Source organism: Balaenoptera acutorostrata, chromosome 15, assembly GCF_949987535.1.
Source record: "Balaenoptera acutorostrata chromosome 15, mBalAcu1.1, whole genome shotgun sequence".
In the NCBI taxonomy this organism is placed as follows: domain Eukaryota; kingdom Metazoa; phylum Chordata; class Mammalia; order Artiodactyla; family Balaenopteridae; genus Balaenoptera; species Balaenoptera acutorostrata.
The window spans coordinates 88,606,227-88,623,895 of NC_080078.1; the positions used below are offsets into that span (position 1 = coordinate 88,606,227).

The window sequence follows — 17,669 nt, forward strand, 5'->3', positions numbered from 1 at the left end:
AAGGTCGTCAGCGGGGCTGGAGGGGGAGACCCATTTCCCACGTCACATTTCCAGCCAGTCATTTCCAAATGGCCTAGCGAGTGCGTCTCCCATCTTGCTCTGACTCCTGGGCCACCCAGCTGCCTTTCCTATTTATGAATTAGGAAACTGGGGGTCAGTTTCCAACGTCCGGGGGTCAGTCAAGAGCCTGTGGTTAGCAAGGGAGAGGGAGTTGGACTGGCATTCATTTTCTCCTCCCGCACGTGTTGGGCACCTTTTGGGTATGGGTCCCTGATGTAGTGCCCCCCGCCCCCAAGCAGGCTGCCCCAGCCTTCTGTCCTGAATCCAGGAGAGGGATGCTCAGTCCTGGGAGGTGGGAGGTGGGTAGTGGGTGGGATCAGCTCATGGGGGAGGGCCATGGAGGCAGCCTGACCGCCTCTGTCCTACTAGGCTCTGGACATGCCCCACGGGCGGACCCCAGACCCAGAGCCCCTTCCCACCGAGCCCCAGGGTAACAGGAGCCCCAGGACCTGTGAGAGGTCGGGCACAGGTGGCAGCAGAAGAGGTGCTCCTGGACCTAGGTAGGGGGTCTGGCCAATTCCCCCTGAGCCCAGGGATATGGTCTCTGTGGTGTGGCCTGGGCCAGGGGAGCCTGCCCTCAGGACAGCGGCCCTCACCTGAGCCGCTGCCCCGACTCCTACGGCATCCCCAGGAGCCCCTGCTCAGCCCCATCTGCGGGGCAGCTGTGGGGACCAGCAGGCCAGGTCATGGGCACACCTGCCTCAGCCCTAACTGTAACCTCTCGGGGAGCAGCTGCGTGGGGCACCCCTCACTGCACTCAAGCTTCATCTTCGCGTCACAGTCATAACCTCTGGCTGTGCCTGACCGCCTGTCCCGGAGCCCGCTCTCTTGGGAGAAGCTGCGCCGTGGAAGTGGGTCCGTGCAGCCACGTGGGAGGAAGAAGCCCCGAGCTCTCTGCTGGTGACTGGGAGGGTTTGTCTCAGCAGGAAGAGGTTTCAGGAGAAGCTAGGCTGTGGTTTGGAATATCTGAGGCTGCATTCCCTCCCCCAGGGCTGCTCTGATACCTTCCAGGGAGCCCAGCTGGTGAGAACGTGTCCCCCCATCCGTCCATCCACGGGGCAGGCGGCAAGGCTGACGCTGGGGACCCTGGCAGCCCCGGTCTAGCCCAGTCCTGCGGAGGGGAGGACGCAGCCCAGCTGGGCGCCCTGAGGACTCACAGCTGAGAGGAGGGCTCATTAGACGGTTGTAAACCCAGCAGGTCTGGGGCCGGGAGAGCTCCCGGGCCTCTGGGCCATCGCTCAGCCCAGAACCCTCCCCGGCCTTGGGCTGGCACGGTCCCCTGGAAGGGCTGGAGGCCGGGGGGCAGAGGACAGGCCTCGATGAGCTGAACGCGCACCAGAAGGCTGGGGCCAGGCCGCAGCGCCAGCGTTCCCGGCTGAGGAGGGTCCGGGGACAGGCCCCGTGGTGCTCCTGAAGGAGCAGTGTCTCCCCGCTGCCTGTGGCCCCAGCTGGGCCACCTCTGGGCTCTTCCAGGCCTCTAGGGCATGAGCTCTGGGGGAGCTTGGAGGCCACCAGACTTTGGGTTGACACCAACGAGGAATGGATGCTTTTGACCCCCATGCTGCCCAGCCAAGGGCCCCCCTCTGGGAGCCTTCTGAGCCTGGAGCTCCGGAGGGTCCACCTCTGCCTGCCGTGTGCCCAGCTCACAGGCCAGTCCCCAGGGTGCCCACTGCAGGCCTGAGCCTCGGGTGTCCTGATGGGGGGACTGCATCCTGGAGGGGGCACAGACAGGCTTAGGTGTGCCCAGTGTCATGAGACCCAGGCTGGCCAGCCCCCCGGGTCCTGGGCTCTCCACGGAGGTTCCCCAAAGCTCCTGTCTCCCACTCAGCTCACCTCCTTCCCAACTGGTGTCCTAGACAGGCAGGCCTGGCCCTATAAAAAGCACATGAACCCAGGATGCTTAGAAACGTGGGGCCTCGTAGCTCCGCCTGGGGTGGGCGGCGTGCTGTCAGTGAGCAGAGAGCCCCAACGGGGCTCCCGCCGAGCGTAGGGCAACCCCCGCCCCGCCCACATGGGGACGCCAGGCTTTGTGAAGTACACCACAAGCTGGAAGGAACCGGCCGGTCACCTTGTGGGCTGGAACCCTTGCGGTAACAGCTACGGGTGCTGGGTGCCTGCTGGGGCTGGGCGCTGGCTGGCACACGTGCCTCCCCCTGCCTCCTCCCAGGCCAAACTTGCTTCTGCTTGTTTTAGGGTAAGAGCCAGACCCCTTACCGCGGCTCCCCGGGCCCTGTGGGGCCTCCCAACTACGCCCCGCCTGTCTGGCCAGTCGGCAGAGCCTCCAGCCTTCCCTCCCCCTCTGTCTCATGGGGACTTTGGCCTTATTCCCTCTGCCCAGGACACAACAGAGCCCCTGCCCCTTTGTTTGACCACCTGGGCCTCTAGGCACCGCCCCAGAGAGCCATCAGGTATGCGCCTGGCCTGCTTTCTCAGGTGCATTCATTTTATTAAATCCAATCCCGCCTGTGTCCTGCCTTTCCCTAGCCCCAGGCCTGGCGAAGAGGAGGTGCCCAGAGAGTGCCCACTGCTTGAGGGAATGGCCTCTGGGGTTTACCCCCCTCAGGTCCGTCCAGGCTGTGAAGGGCCCTGTGAATTTGGGAGGCGTGTGGAGGAAGCCTCGGGTTCCCAGGAGCCTCCCAGCTGTGCCCCAGGGCCCCTTCCCAGCCCAGGGTCTGTGAGCTGGAAGGAGAGGCAGTGCCTGCTGGGGAAGGGGGTGTAGGGAGGGGCTGCCGAGTGTGATGCGCCCAGGTGTCTGCAGCCCTGCAAGACATCACTCCCCTCCCTGGCTCACCGGACACCCCCAACCCTGCCCTGGGCTTGAGGGGCAAAGCTCAGCAGCAAATCTCAGGCCCCAGCCTCAGTGGAGGGGGTGGGCCGGGGAGGGGGCCCTAGGAACCCCCGGGGAGGGGGCCTGGGACCTCCCTGGAGATCCAACCATCTCCAGAGAGCAAAGGGAGGGGCTGGTTCAGGAGGTTGCTCTTAGGACCCCAGACCCAGGCACCTCGCTTGAGGAAGGACACCATCAGGGCACCGCCCAGCACCTTGCTGGGGTGAGAAATTGGGGGTCCGGGCTTCCTGATCCCAGATGTGTGGTGGGGAGCACGTGGGGGGGACCCCGGAAGACGGTAACGACAGATTGCATCAATCACGGCATCCTCCACACGGGACTGCAGCGTCCACATCGGAAACCCATGGGGCCGACATTTCTGCAGTGTCATTTTTTATCTTACTTGACCTTTGGCCCCTAGTACTCCCCCGCCCCCATGCTCACCACCTCCCTGCTCTGTACTCCGGACTGGGCAGCCCTCGGGGGGAAACAGGTGAGGGGCGGGGGGGGGGGTGCCCAGCACAGAGGGAGGGGGTGGCACCTGCAGGCCTGGGCCGCCACTGCCCTCCTCCTTCACAGGACCCATCTCCAGCAGGCCCCTCCCCTGCCTCGGTCCCTGGGGCCTGGCCAAATGGTTCCCGCGGGGTGAAGGCTCTGCAGCTTCTCCAAGAGGTGCCCACAGACGGCCTTATATGGCCAGGAGGACTCACGGCCCAGGCGGACTCTGATCCCATGGGAAGGGCAGGGGTGCGGGGCTGTGCCCTGGGCCAGAGCAGGCCCACCACGGGGAGTGGCTCGAATGGCCGCAGCCTCCTGGGCCCGCAGCCCCTAAAGGGAGGCACATTAGTCCGACCCCCTCGCCAACTTTGGGACACCTGGTTGGGGGCCCTGTGATGAACCATGGGGGCTTGCCGCCCCGGCAAGAGCCGTGAGATTCGAGGGCAGCCCGCCCCGCCCGGCACCGCCCAACCCGCACCAGGTACGGCCCTCTCCCTGCCCTTGGGGCTTAAGGCCAGCAGCCCCTGCTCTGCCCTTGACCAGCCAGGCCACTGGCCCTCAGCAAGTGGCCTCCTCCTCCCGGGCCGGCCCGGCCCGGCATCAGCGGCCCCCCGCCACCCAGAGCAGCACCGGGGTCCCCGCGCCGCACCCGGGCCCCCGCTGGGACTCAACCTCCCTGCCTTGACTCCGCTCCCCAGCCCTCCTCCTCTCCCTCCACCACCCCTACCTCTCTCTCTTCTGACTCTCTCCTCTGGGCTTCTCATTCTCTGGCTACCCTCTCTCCGTCTCTGTCCGTCTGTCTCCCTGCCTCTGTCCGTCTGTCTGGGTCTCTCGGTGTCTCTGTCTCTCTTCCTGCCATCTGCTGCCCTAGATCTGCTGAGCTCCGCTACTCTGGGCAGCCCGAGGGCACCCCTCCCCCGTGTCTCCTGGGGCCTTTGGAGAAGGATTTGCAGCAGCAGTGGTGGCAGAGCCACTGCCTGCCTGCCAGGCCTGTCTACCCACCTGGGAAGCTCTGGCCGCAGGGTCCCGGTGGCCCTTGCGGGCCGGGCCGGGGAGGACACAGCTCTCCTGGGCTCCTGAGCTGCCACACGGCCCTGGGACATGGCAAGCGGAGGTGGAGTCGACCTCGTCCAGGGGGCACTACGGTCCACTGCCTGCACGTTGGGGCTGCGGCCCGGGGAGGCCCCAGGCCACAGGCAGAGGGGGACAAGGGCCCACATGGCGCTGGGTGCAGCCACTCCTCAGACCAGCGTGGGAGGGCAGGGACTCTTGTCACCCGGCTGTTCAGGTGAGCAGAGGAGGCGGGGTGGGCCCAGACCACCCTCTGTGCCTCCCCTGAGCCAAAGGCCAGAGGACAGCGTGGCGGCCCCTGGCCCTTGCCACGTGCGCGCACCTTGCCGGCAGGCTCTCGGGGAAACTGAGGCTCGGGTGGTGCTGTGGCCCAGGAAGGTGAGGCAACAGGGTGAGGGGTCGACAGCTGTCTGTCTGTCCAGCATGTGCTCCAAGGGGATGCAGTGGAAGGGCAAGGGCTGCCAGGCCAGCGGGTCTGGGTTGGGGCAGGAGGCCTGGGGCAGCACCTGCCCTGTCCGTCCTCTGTGGTCCAGATTGGCACGTCCCCCGGGCTGGCGGGAGCCCGCGACATCTCCCCCAGCGCCGAGCGGGAGGGGGTGAGGTGGGGCCCCGGGGAGCCCTGGCCTGGACGCTGCCCCGCTGCCCGGGGGTTGAGAACCACCCACTCTGGGGCCCCCAGCTGTGACAAGGGGTCCCTCCTCTCTCCGTCACCTCAGGTGGCTTTTCAGAGGCAAACTGCCCTGCTGTGCCTCTGCTGGAGACTCTCCAGTGCCCCCTCCGCCTCTGCAGCTTCCAGGGCGTCCAGCTGCCCCTCGCCCCCTTGTTGCCCCCAGCGTTCCAGCCTCACTGGCCTCCTTACAAAGTCTAAGTGCCCCCTCGCATCACAGGACCTTTGCACGAGCCACACCTTCCACCAGGAATCTTCTCCCACCCAGCTCTGGGCCACCCTACAGAGCCCAGCTCCGGGGGTACATTCTTCCTTCCTCCATTCAACGACTATTTAATATTTTTATTTATTTCATTTCATTATCTTATTATTTATCTTGTCCCGAGCCCCGTGCCGAGCAGGTGCTGGGCAGTTGTGGCTGGATGCTGAGACACCTGTGCCCCGTCGCCGTCACACTGGCCTGGAGGCCCCGGGTGGGGGAGGGCAGGCCGACGGGGAGAGGGCTCAGCGCCCAGGCCCCTGCTTCTCTCGTGCGGCCTGAGAGCCACAGTGCAGAGTAAAAGCATCAGACAGTAACAAGTGCGGGCCAGGATGAAGGGAGTCGGGTCCCCTACGCTGCCGACGGGGACGCAGACGGAGCGCCTGCGGACCTACTGTGGTGCTTCCTGAGAGGAAACACGGCGTCCCTGCGGGTCCACACCCCCACTTCTGGGGGTGCATCCACACCGATCCCGTGCACGAATGTCTGTGGCGGCACTTTCCATAGCAGCCAAAAAGGCGGAAGCAGCCCAGATGCCCATCAGTGGGTGAGCGGGAGTGAGGTGGTCCACACCCGCCGCAACTCCGAGCCTGGCAGGCGGACTCTTTGAAGAAGCCGCTGGAACCAGGAGCCGGCAGTTTGGGGTGCGCCTGGGCCACGAGGCTCGGCTGAGCGGGCAGAGCGCAGCGGCGGCGGGAGTGGGTGACAGCAGGTGGAGATGGCGGAGGCAGGGCTGCCTCTGGGTGCCGGGCGCTCCCACCACACAGCCAGCTGGTCCCGTGCTTCCCGTGAGCGCCGGGGAGGCGCAGGCCCGTGTTTAGGGCTGCGGGGAGCCCAAGACACTCAACCCTAAACGGGAGACTGACTCACCCTGTCTGCCCCGAGAGTCCACGGGGCCCTGGGTCACACGCGGCCCTGGGTCACACGCGGCTCAGCCTGCAGGCTCGTGCCTCAGGGCCTGACCGCGAAACCCGCCAAGTACTGGGGTTCCCCCAGGGCCACCAGTGCTTCAGATACAAGTGACACCCAACCACCTCCGTCTCCTGTCACCCCAATTTCATAAAAGGAGGGCTTGAGAGTATGGAAAGGTGGGGCCGCAGAGGGACCACCGGTTGGGCCCCCATCCCGACCGCCCAGGGCTCCGTTCTGGCTGGCGGGGAAGAGGCGGTGGGCCAGCTGAGCCGGTCCCCTCCAGGACCCGCGCTGGGGCCTCCCCTGCCCGTGTGGAGAGGTAGGGACGGCGGGCGGGCTCAGCTCCAGGCCTCTGTTTGCCTCAAGTTTCAACATTTACAAAACATTGGTCCTCGGCTCCTCTGGGGAGACGTTGCCTAGAGGAATGTAAACACGTGAGACTTGGAAGGCTCGTGAGCAAGGCAGTGGTAGGGTCTCTGGAGAGCCCAGTCTCCTTCTCAGAGGGGCCCTGGGGGGGTCTGTGGCTGGGTTTCCCCGCGGGGGTGGTAGTGAGGGAGGTGAAGCCTGGGAGTTGAGAGTCCTCCCCTCCCTCGGAGCCCGGTCTCCTGTTGCCTCCGTGCTCCGTCCGGGACTTGCTGCGTGATCTCAGGTCAGAGGCGCAACCTCTCTGGGCCCGAGCCGATGGGGCTGATCGTGTTCGCCTGCCTGTCTTTGGCCCCAGTCCCTCAGCGCCACCATGTCTCTGTGCCACACACCCAGTGGGGCTTTAGGGAGCTGCCGTTTCTGGTGCCCTTGCGCTGGCGCTGGGCGGGCGCCTGATCTGATGCTCACAAAAGCCCATTTTACAGACAGGAGACCGGGGGTCAGAGGGGCTATGTGGACGCTGCCTGTCACCAGCGCTGTGACCCCGAGGCACTGTGCGACCCAGCCCGCTGGTCAGGGGTCAGGAGGCTGCCGGGTTGGTCAGTCCTGACCTTATCTGCAAGGTGCTCAGTCCCCGTCCCGAGGGCTTGCTCCTGGCTGGACATGTGCCCACATGCTCTGTAGCAACAGCTGACCCCAGGCATCCTCAGCGAGGCCCCAGCCCCGGGAAGCCGAGCGGGGCAGAGCCTGCCAGGAGGCTGTCTGGGCCCTGCAGGAGGCTGGCACAGGCTGCCTTCAGGGCCTCCTGTATCTCCACCGGAGTGCACCGAGCCCCCATGCCCTGCCCGCCCAGGGGGAGGAATGTGGCTGAGGTTACGGGGAGCAGGGAGCCTGGGGGGGGTGGTAAGAGGCCTCCCTCCGCCTTCTGGAATCCCAGGCCTGGCACCAGGTCCCCGCCTGCCTCTCCCCGCCCCCACCGCAGAGCGAGCCCCTGGTCTTCCTCTCCGCAGGCTGCAGGGGCTCTGGGGTGACCAGTGTGAAGGGGTGGCACCTCCCAGGGCTGGTCCCTGCGTGACAGCGTCCCTTCCTCAGAGAGGCCTTCCCTGACCACCCGACCTACGGCCCCCTCAGACGGGCCGTTGCCCTTCAGAGCCCTGCACCACGCCCCGCTGGCATCCTGGGCCGGACGCCTCCCTGCAGGGCCTCCTGGGCACCGTGGGGTGTTGAGCGGCATCCCTGGTCTCCACCCACGAGTGGCCAGTAGCACCCTCCCCTCCCCCAGGCATGACAGTCAGCCAGACAGTCAGTATGTCCTGGGGGAACCGTCCCTGGATGAGACCCACTGCCCCAGACCTTCCCGAGATGAGGTGCTTATTGTCGTCTCCCCCAGGCCAGGAGCTCCCTGAGGACGGGGATCATCCGTCCTGCCCGGGGGCCAGGACAGCCACCTGCGCGAGGTCACAGCAGGTGGGGGGCGGCACCTCCTGGCCGGGCCCTGCTGGACATCCCGGGGCCTCAGAGTCCCAGAGCGCCTGTGGAGCTGGGCGGGGAGCAGAGAAGCTGCCCAGAGCCCAGAGGAGCTGTGGGGCCGGGCTGTGCCAGACAAGCCCGGGCCGGGCCCGCTCACGCGGGGCAGGAATCTGGATTCCGTCACTCTCCACCTGGGCTTTCCAGGCCCAGCAAACCTCTGTCCCTGGGCGTGTTTCTGCAGCGGCTGACACGTTCGGCTGCCTGGTGCTCAGAGGCTGGGCTGGGCCCCACACGCACCCCTGTCCACCCGGGCCCCCTGCTGGGCATCCCCGGGGCAGAGCAGGGAGGTGAAGGGCCTCCAAACCGCCGCCTCTGAGTGCACCGTGCCTGAAAGCCCACCATTAACCCTCCTCAGGGCTCAGCTTGGGGCGGGGGGGTCACGTGGGGGTCCTCTCCGCCGGCACAGGAGCCCGTCCTGGCTGCGCTGCGTCCCACCCCCCAACCCCCCGAGCCCGAGGCTGGGTTCAAGCCCTGCCCTGCATCCTGGCTCTGCGACTCTGGGGGAGCCGCTTCCTCTCCCTTGGCCTCAGTTTCCTGCGCTCTACATGCTGCCGGTTCCTCCCAGGGCAGGAAGGGCCGGTCCAAGGTCACCTCCCAGACAGACAGACAGATAGACCGCAGTACCCGTTTCCACTGAAGAGAACAGCAGCAAAGGGGTGGGCGGAAGAGTGGTCTTTCCCTCCCTAGGTCTGTGCCCGCCCGCAGGCGTACAAGGCCCCCAGCTGCCGGGTCCTGTTGAACCCTCACCTCCACCCATGGTGGAAGGGAGAACAGTTTCGACGTTCTGATGGGGAAACTGAGGCTCAGAAAGGAGAGGGGGGACTTCCCTGGTGGTCCAGTGGTTAAGACTTCACCTTCCAATGCAAGGGGTGCAGGTTTGATCCCTGGTCAGGGAGCTAAGATCCCACATGTCTCACGGCCAAAAAACCAAACCATAAAACAGAAGCAATATTGTAACAAATTTAATAAATACTTTAAAAATGGTCCACATCAAAAAATCTTTAAAAAAAAAAAAAGAAAGGAGAGGGGCTGGGGCCGGGGAGTCGGCACTAGAAAACAGGCCTGCCCGGTTCCCAGGTCTTTGCCTTAATTACTGTGCTGCCCCTTCAGGATGGCGGGGCCTGGGACAGAGGTCAGCCTGGAGCCAGACCCGGGGGGTAAAGGTGGGCCTTGCCGCCTGCTCTCTGCAGCCTTCTTGCTTTGAACCTGAAACTCCACTGGTTTGGCTGGAACATCTTGGCCTGTGGCCAGCATGCTGAGCCCGCAGCACATCCACTAGGATGAGCCAGCTGGACGCTGTGTGCGTGCCTGGGGCGGAAGTGCCTCCTTTCCTGTCCTTGGCTCAGTCCTTGTAGCCTGGCCCCACCGGAGGGATGGGGCCAGAGGATGGACGTTCTTGGGTGTCTCTGACCTCAGAGTCCTCTCCGCTGGGTGTCAGCCGGGGTCCGGGTGCCTGGCCCAGCCCCCCACTCCGCCTCCAGAGTGCCTGCGCCTGTAACTGGGGAAGGGGCCCGCGAGGGCCTCCGGGGAGCCACCCAGACCTGCCCCAACGCCAGCGCAGTCAGCGGCACACCCTGCCTGCCTGGGTGAACACGGATGTAGAAACCCAGGGGGTGGGAGCTTAGGGTTTGTGTTCCTTACCACGTGTAGCTTATATCTCAATGAAAAAACATCATATGGTAAAATAAATAAAATAAAATGACAAAATAAAGTAAAATAGAAGAGAACGTGACGTTGGCCAGACACTCTCAGGCGCCCCCGGCTCTGACAGCCTGTGAGTAACGACGCCCAGGGCCCCACAGCCCAGGTCACCGAGGCTGCACCCACGTGCTGGGGCTGCACGCCGGCTGTGACCTCCCTTGAGCCTCACGGAGACTGGGGAGGGCCGGCGTCTGCCTATCTCCCTGAGACCAGAGGATGGTCTGGAATCACGGCTGGGGGCGGTGGCACCAGGACCTGCTCGGTGGGAGCCTGCGTGCCCCTCAGCCCCTGGGAGCCCCTCTGAGGCAGGAACTCTATCGTGAGCTGGGCCTTCTCCCGAGAGAACAGGGCAGGCAGGAAGGGCCAGTGGCCACAGCTCCTGGCCGGGTCTGCACAGGGAGAAGCCTGTCCCTTGGCCCTGAGCTGCAGCTCACCCTGGCCCGCGCCCAGGCCCGGAAGGAGGGTTTCCTGGTTTTGGGGCTGGTTCTCTTCCACACACAATACATTTCGGGCTGACCTGGCCCCACCCGGCCCAGAAGCAGCCACTCTGGGAGGAGGAGGGAGGCGCCCCAGGAAGGCTGAGAGCCTCGCTTACCTGTCTGTGAGGTGGGCCCCCAGGACGGTGCTGGGGAGTGGGCAGCGGATGCCGCACACAGACACCATCCAACACCGCTGGCCGCTGTCACCCAGCTGGGCAGCCTGAATGAGGACCCGTGTGAGACTGGGGTGGTGATAGTGCAGCTTCTGGAGTCGTCAGCCCAGGGTTCAAATCTATAGCGGTGGGACCTGGGGTCACAGCATAATAGTGATGGTGATAGCGGGGATGACGAAGGTGGCAGTGATGTTGATCGTGACGATGGGGATGCTGAGGGCCTCCTGAACGCCACGTCCACTCTGAGCACCGCATATGTGTTACCCCTCCCGGGTGGTGCTCTTACAGCTGTCCCTACTTTAAAGCCGGGAGGAGGAGGACACAGCTAAGTGACCTGTCATACAGCTACGAGGCAGAGGGAGGGTGCAAAGTCAGCCTGCCATCCTGATGGGATACTGGAAGTCAGGGTGATCTAGAGCACTTGGGGGTGCAGGGGGCAGGAACAGGTGTATGCTCTGTAGACCTGGAAGTGCTCGGGGATCCTGACGGGGACCATCCTGCTGAAGAGCTGCTGCTCTGAGCCCCTGGGAGCTGCCCTGGGAGCTGCAAAAAGGGCTCAGGACAGTGTCTTCAAGTGCCAGGTCCTCCCGTCCCCAATCCCTTCATCCCACCCAGCCTCTGGTCCTTTTCCAACCTGGAGACCCCACAGGAAGCTCAGTAAACAAGTCACCCCTTGGGCAAGGGGCGAGGGGCCAGGGGCCTGAGGGAGGTGGCCAGCCCCCTTCAGCCGGCAGGAAAGTGGGCAGAGAGTGGACAGGTGAGCCTCTGCCCTTGGGCCCCTCGCAGGGCTGCCTGCAGGGCCAGGTACAGCTCTTGGGCGCCCCATAGTGGCTGCTGGGGAGAGTACAAGTGGGATGTGGGGACACCTCTCCCCAGGTTCCTGACCTCTGGCAGCCTCCAGCCTGAGCAGCTGCCCCTCGCCACTTCAGATGCCAGGAGGCCCTGCTGATGGAAGGCCCACGTAGGCTCCCTTCAGGGACCACTGGCTCCTCTGTCTGTGGGACCTGAGACTTCAGACAGCAGGGTTTCTTAATGGGGGGGGGGCTCATCCAGATTTCACAGGCCCGAGGGTGGGGTCACAGGGCTTCCTTTTGAAGATCTTGGCCTTGGGATCCCACCTCGGGGAAGATGAGACTGTGATGTCTTGTGTGTGTGCCCATGTGTGTGCATGCGTGCGTGACCTATAGTCTTAAATGTTTGTTTTTTTTTGGATTGTGATAAAATACATTATAACATAGAACTTACCACCTTGATCATTTTTAAGTGTGCAGTTCAGCGGTATTAAACACATACATAGGGCTTCCCTGGTGGCGCAGTGGTTGAGAATCTGCCTGCCAATGCAGGGGACACGGGTTCGAGCCCTGGTCTGGGAAGATCCCACATGCCACGGAGCAGCTGGGCCCGTGAGCCACAATTACTGAGCCTGCGCGTCTGGAGCCTGTGCTCCGCAACAAGAGAGGCCGCGATAGTGAGAGGCCCGCGCACCGTGATGAAGAGTGGCCCCCGCTTGCCACAACTAGAGAAAGCCCTCGCACAGAAACGAAAACCCAACACAGCCATAAATAATAAATAAATAAAAATTTTTATTAAAAAAAAAAAAATAAACACATACATAATGTTGTGCAGCCGTCACCACCATCCATCTCCAGAACTTTCTCATCTTGTAAAATGGAACTCTATACCCATTAGACACTAATACCCCATTCCCGTCTTCCAGCCCCTGGCACCCACCATTCTACTCTCCATCTAAATTTGACTCCTCTAGGTACCTCGTATAAGTGGAATTACACAGTATTTGTCTTTTTATGACTGGCTTATTTTAATTCGCAGAACATCTCCAAGGTTCGTCTGTACACGTGTCACAATTTCCTTCCTTTTTAAGGATGAATAATATTCCACTGTATGCATAGCCCACAGTTTGCTTATCTGTTCATCCACCCTTAGACACTTGGGTTACTTCCACCTCTTGGCTATTGTGAATAATGCTGCTGTGAACATGGGTGTGCAAATATCTCTTCAAGACACTGTTTTCCGTTCTTTTGGGTAAATGACCCAGAAGTGGAATTGCTGGATCACATGGTAGTTCTATTTTTAAGTTTTTGAGGAACCACCATACTGTTTCCCACAGCAGCTGTACTATTTTACATTCCTACCAACAATGCACAAGGGTTCCAATTTCTCTATATCCTTGTCAACATTTTTATTTTTATAATATTTATTTTTTTATATTATATTTTATAGTGGGTTTGAGTGGTGTCTCGTTGTAGTTTTGACTGGCATTTCCCTGATTAGTGGATGCTGCACTTGTTTAAATGTTCCTATTGGCCATTTGTATATCTTCTCTGGTGAAATGTCTTTCGGAGTCCTTTGCCCATTTTTGAATTAGGTTTTTGTTGTTGTTGTTGATTAGTTTTAGGAGTTCTCTCTACATTCTGAATATTAATCCCTTATCAGATGTATGATTTGCAAATATTTTCTCCCATTCTTTGGGTTGCCTTTTTACTCTGTTGATGGTGTCTTTTAAAGAAAATTTTATTTAAAAAAATTTGGGGGGGCCACGCCACGAGGCACGTGGGATCTTAGTTCCCCAAACCTGTACCCCCTGCATTGGAAGTGCAGAGTGTTAACCACTGGACCGCCAGTGAAGTCCTGATGGTGTCTCTTTTTCTTATGAATTTATTTATTTTTGGCCGCATTGGGTCTTTGTTGCTGCGCACAGGCTTTTCTCTAGCTGCGGCGAGCGGGGTCTACTCTTCGTTGTGGTGCGCGGGCTTTTCACTGCGGTGGCTTCTCTTGTTGAGGAGCGTGGGCTCTAGGCACACGGGCTTCAGTAGTTGTGGCACGTGAGCTCAGTAGTTGCGGCTCACTGGCTTAGCTGCTCTGCGGCACGTGGGAATCTTCCTGGACCAGGGCTCGAACCCGTGTCCCCTGCATTCGCAGGCAGATTCTTTTTTTTTAACTTTGAGTTTTATTTATTTATTTATTTATTTATTTATTTATTTATTTATGGCTGTGTTGGGTCTTCGTTTCTGTGCGAGGGCGTTCTCCAGTCGTGGCAAGTGGGGGCCTCTCACCATCGCGGCCTCTCCTGCTGCGGAGCACAGGCTCCAGACGCGCAGGCTCAGCAATTGTGGCTCACGGGCCCAGTTGCTCCGCGGCATGTGGGATCCTCCCAGACCAGGGCTCGACCCCGTGTCCCCTGCATTGGCAGACAGACTCTCAACCACTGCGCCACCAGGGAAGCCCCGGCAGGCAGATTCTTAACCACTGAGCCACCAGGGAAGTCCCCCAATGGTGTCTTTTTGATGCACAAATTTAATTTTTCATGAAGTCCAATTTTTTTTGGTTGTTGTTGCTGCTGCCTGTGCCTTTGGTCTCATATGTAAGAAATCATTGCCAAACCCAATGTCATGAAGGTTGTGTCCTATGTTTTCTTCTAAGAGTTTTATAGTTTTACGTTTTGTGTCTATGTACTTGATCCATTTTGAGTTAATTTTTGCAATTGGTGTGAGGTAAGGGTCCAGCTTTATTCTTTTGCATGTGGAGACCCAGTTTTCCCAGCACACTTGTTGAAAAGACAGTCCTTTCCTTCTTAAACGGTCCTCATCAAAAATCATTTGACCATATGCGTGCATGTGTGGTTTATTTCTGGGCTCTCTACTCTGATGGATAGGACTCTTGCAGACCTCGCTCTGCCTCTCTCCTTTCTGGTGCTCCGGGGCTCTAGCTGTCTCCGTCTCCTGCCTCTCAGCTACAGAGACAATCTCTTGATGACCAGGCCTAACTGGGCTGACCCACACACCGACAGGCAGGCCAGCTGTGCAGACCCCCAACTGAGACAGGCTGGCACCTGGGACCCTTTGCTGCAAGGCTTGCACCTGGACAGATGTCTCCCTGAGCTACAAAACATTGTACAAAATAACTGTATGGGATGAAAAATGGCAGCATACATGCACAGCGGAGGCAAATTATGGACAGAAAGATACAAAAAGATCAAAATCCCAGCTGCCACTTTTAAAGAGCTGGGAGCAAAAACAGGGTACAGGGAGCAAAAGCAGGGTCCTGCGCATGCGCCCTGCACACCCCACCACCAGAGGGGTGGGCAGACCACCTAAGCCACCCCTCTGGCCCGAGCCCTGGACCTGCCCCTATCCTCACCCCATATAAGGAACCAGCTCGACTCCCCTGCGGAGCTAGCAAGGGAACCCGTTACTTGTTTCCACTCCCCCCTGCTGCAGCAGGAGCCCCGATAAAGCCTTGCCTGAATTTGTCTGGCTTTTTATCAATTTCTACTGATTAGGGAAGACCAAGAACCCTGGTCAGTATCACAACCACAAACATAAACACGTAATGTCTGTGCACGTGCTGGGGGTCCTGGAAAAACCACACACCTCTCAGGGCTGGCATGAATGTGGAGTGTGACCTTCCTACAGGGCGCTGGCCTCGGTGACCTCACTCCTGAGGCCCAGCTGCTGGCGCCCAGTGGAAGCAACAGCAGACACACTGCCCACACGAACACTAGTTTCCAGGTACGAGGGAACTGGTGGCCTCAGCCCCCACCAGGCCCAGATGTTAAACCCTCCCAGAGCCGCACAGAAGTTGGCAGTGACTCAAATGGGGCACCATGTGGCCAAGCTGATGGGGAGCATTTGCACGTCACCACAGGGTGAGCAGACACAGCCCTGGGAAGTGAGCTGGGAGCCCACACTGGGAGGATGGGGAGAGCGTGCCAAGCAAAGGGGCATTTGGACTTCGGAGACTCCACGGTCAGGCTCAGCCCGGGCAGCAGGCGGAGGCCAAGGGTGCAGGGTCTGGAGTCCACCCCCGAGGGGCCTTCCCTCTCCTCCGCGAGATGAAGCCCAGCGGAATGTTTTAGTTGAGGCTACAGGGCACGCTCCCAGGAACGCAGGGCGGGGGACCCTGGGAAGTCAGCTCTGCAGCCTGGAGTTTTTCTATTTTCTTCCTTAACGGACCCTTGGCAGCAGGAGAGACTGCTCCGTGGAGGATGCAGTGGGCGTGATGTGGGAGGAGGGGTCCTGGGCAGGGGCCGGATGGTGCAGGGCGACGGAAGGGCTGGGGGGGCTCGACCTGGTTCTGCCACGAGGCTTGGCCGAGCTCCTTCCCTGCTCAGGCACTGGTTTCCCGAGGGCTTGTCTTCCACATCCTGGGAGGGCGCCCCCCCCCCACCCCAGCCCTGCCGCTCCTCCCTCAAGACCCCAGGGGCTCTCTCCACTCTTCGCTCTTAGAACCAACAGCGGCCCTACTGCGTCCACGTTCGTGATGCCGGGCTTGTCTCCGGGGTAATAAGCGCTCCGGTCCGCAGCTCTCACGTGCTGACGAGCGCGGCCCGTTCCAGGGCCCCCGCCCTCGCCCCCCGGGTCCGCAGGTCCTGACTGAGCGGCCGCGGGCACCGGGCGTTCCCGGCGGCGGGAAACGCCCGCCCTGGGCGCAGCCCACCGCTGCGGGGACCCGCCCGCGGGCGCCCTCGCGAGTCCGCGCCGGCCGCCCGCCGAGCACTGCGACTCGCTCTCGAGGCTCGGCCGCAGCCACCCTGCGCCGGCCGAACGTCAGGAGGCTCTTACCCGCCGGAAGCAGAAGTGCGTCAGAGCGGCCGGGCTAGCTCTCTGCGTAGAGTCGCGGCGGCTTGCGGGACCCGGAAGTACTCGCCGAGGCCCCGCCCCACCCGCTAATAGCACTGCCGGGGGAGGAGGCCTTTCCTTTCTGCGCTCGCGCTCGTTGTGGTGCCGCCAGGTAGGTCTCGCGGCCGCGGTCGGGGTCGGGGCCGGGGTCGGGGCCGGGGTCCGGGCTGGGTGGTGGCGCGGGGGCCTGGGTCGGTGCGGGGTGGGGACGGACTCGGGCGTGCGGGGGTCGGGGCCTGGGCGGGGGGGGGCGGCCCGGGGCCCGGGGTCGGTGCGGGGCGGGGACGGACCCGAGCGCGCGGACACGGCCCGTCCTCACGGCGCTGCGGGGGGCTCCGCAGACGCTCCCTCAACATGCAGAACGACGCCGGCGAGTTCGTGGACCTGTACGTGCCGCGGAAATGGTAAGCATCTTCCGCCCCGTTCTTGCATCCCCCCGCCGCCGCCACCGGCCGCCGAGCCCTCTCCCTGCCCCTCGCCCGCCGAGCCCCGTCCCCGCTCACTGCGCTCCCCCCGTAGCTCTGCCAGCAACCGCATCATAGGCGCCAAGGACCACGCGTCCATCCAGATGAACGTGGCCGAGGTGAGCCAGGCGGCGGGACGGCTTGTCCCCTGGGGAGGGGGCGAGGTCTGGGCGGGCCTCACGTCGATTCCCAAACCCCAGGTTTAGACCCGAAGGCGTTTGGGTGCATCTCTTTGTGACCCCCATTCTCGATCCATAGGTTGACAAGGTGACAGGCAGGTTCAACGGCCAGTTTAAAACCTACGCCATCTGCGGGGCCATTCGCAGGATGGTGAGTGTTCCCTGGCCTTGCTCAGCGGGTCTTTGAGCCGGAGTGGCATCTCCCTCCCTGTTCCCAACCTGAGCAGGTTTGTTGGCAGAATAGACTGGAGCCTGCTGCACTGGACTGTGCTGGCTGCTAGCCTGTTCCTGGGGGTGGAAAAGGGTGCTCGGGGGCCCAAGAAAGGGCCCACCCTGAGAAAACAGGCAGGCGACGACCTTGGAGCTTCCCAGGTATCACAGCTCCCTCAGGCCCCAGGGGTCTGACCCCTGCACCATCAGGGGTCTGCCTGATGCTAGCGTGTCTCCCCTTGTTCGGTTTGGACGGCAGTGTGGCTGGACCTCTGGCCAGCAGGGCGCCTGGTCCCAATGTGCGTTCTCCCCTAGGGCGAGTCAGATGACTCCATTCTCCGACTGGCCAAGGCTGACGGCATTGTCTCAAAGTAAGAGGACTGGGGTCTGGGCACAGAGGCCCAGGATGTCTTTGGAGACCAGGTTTTAAAGTTCTTCCTTTTGTTCCAGGAACTTCTGACTGGAGAGGATCCTGGATGTGGAACGTGTGTCATAAATAAAGAGTGAAAACCTATCTGTTGTTTCGCTTCTGTGCTTTGGTGTGTGTGGGGGGCTCCTCTGGGCTCTGGAGGGTCGGGGCTGGCGTTTTGCTGTGATTGGAAGGGGCCGGCCGGCTGAAGGGCAGCCTGTGACACAT

At 61.7% G+C, this 17,669-nt stretch overlaps 1 protein-coding gene across 1 annotated transcript; it reads left to right on the forward strand.

Annotated features, from left to right (window-relative positions):
- The first annotated feature begins 16,178 nt into the window (after window positions 1–16,178).
- On the forward strand, window positions 16,179–17,546 carry RPS21 (ribosomal protein S21). The gene is made up of 6 exons (XM_057529684.1): window positions 16,179–16,291; window positions 16,521–16,583; window positions 16,699–16,762; window positions 16,902–16,973; window positions 17,348–17,403; window positions 17,483–17,546. Exons 2-6 carry the CDS (start codon window positions 16,534–16,536, stop codon window positions 17,490–17,492), a joined length of 252 nt encoding a protein of 83 aa, XP_057385667.1. The 5' UTR covers window positions 16,179–16,291; window positions 16,521–16,533; the 3' UTR covers window positions 17,493–17,546.
- Window positions 17,547–17,669: the final 123 nt, after the last annotated feature.

What these genes read in the sequence shown, in the direction of transcription:
- RPS21 (XM_057529684.1), top strand. Translation starts at nt 16,534, where the DNA reads ATGCAGAACGACGCCGGCGAGTTCGTGGACCTGTACGTGCCGCGGAAA. An exon ending in CTGTACGTGCCGCGGAAATG is followed by an intron (nt 16,584 to 16,698) that starts GTAAGCATCTTC and finishes CTCCCCCCGTAG; the next exon opens with CTCTGCCAGCAACCGCATCA. An exon ending in TCCAGATGAACGTGGCCGAG is followed by an intron (nt 16,763 to 16,901) that starts GTGAGCCAGGCG and finishes CTCGATCCATAG; the next exon opens with GTTGACAAGGTGACAGGCAG.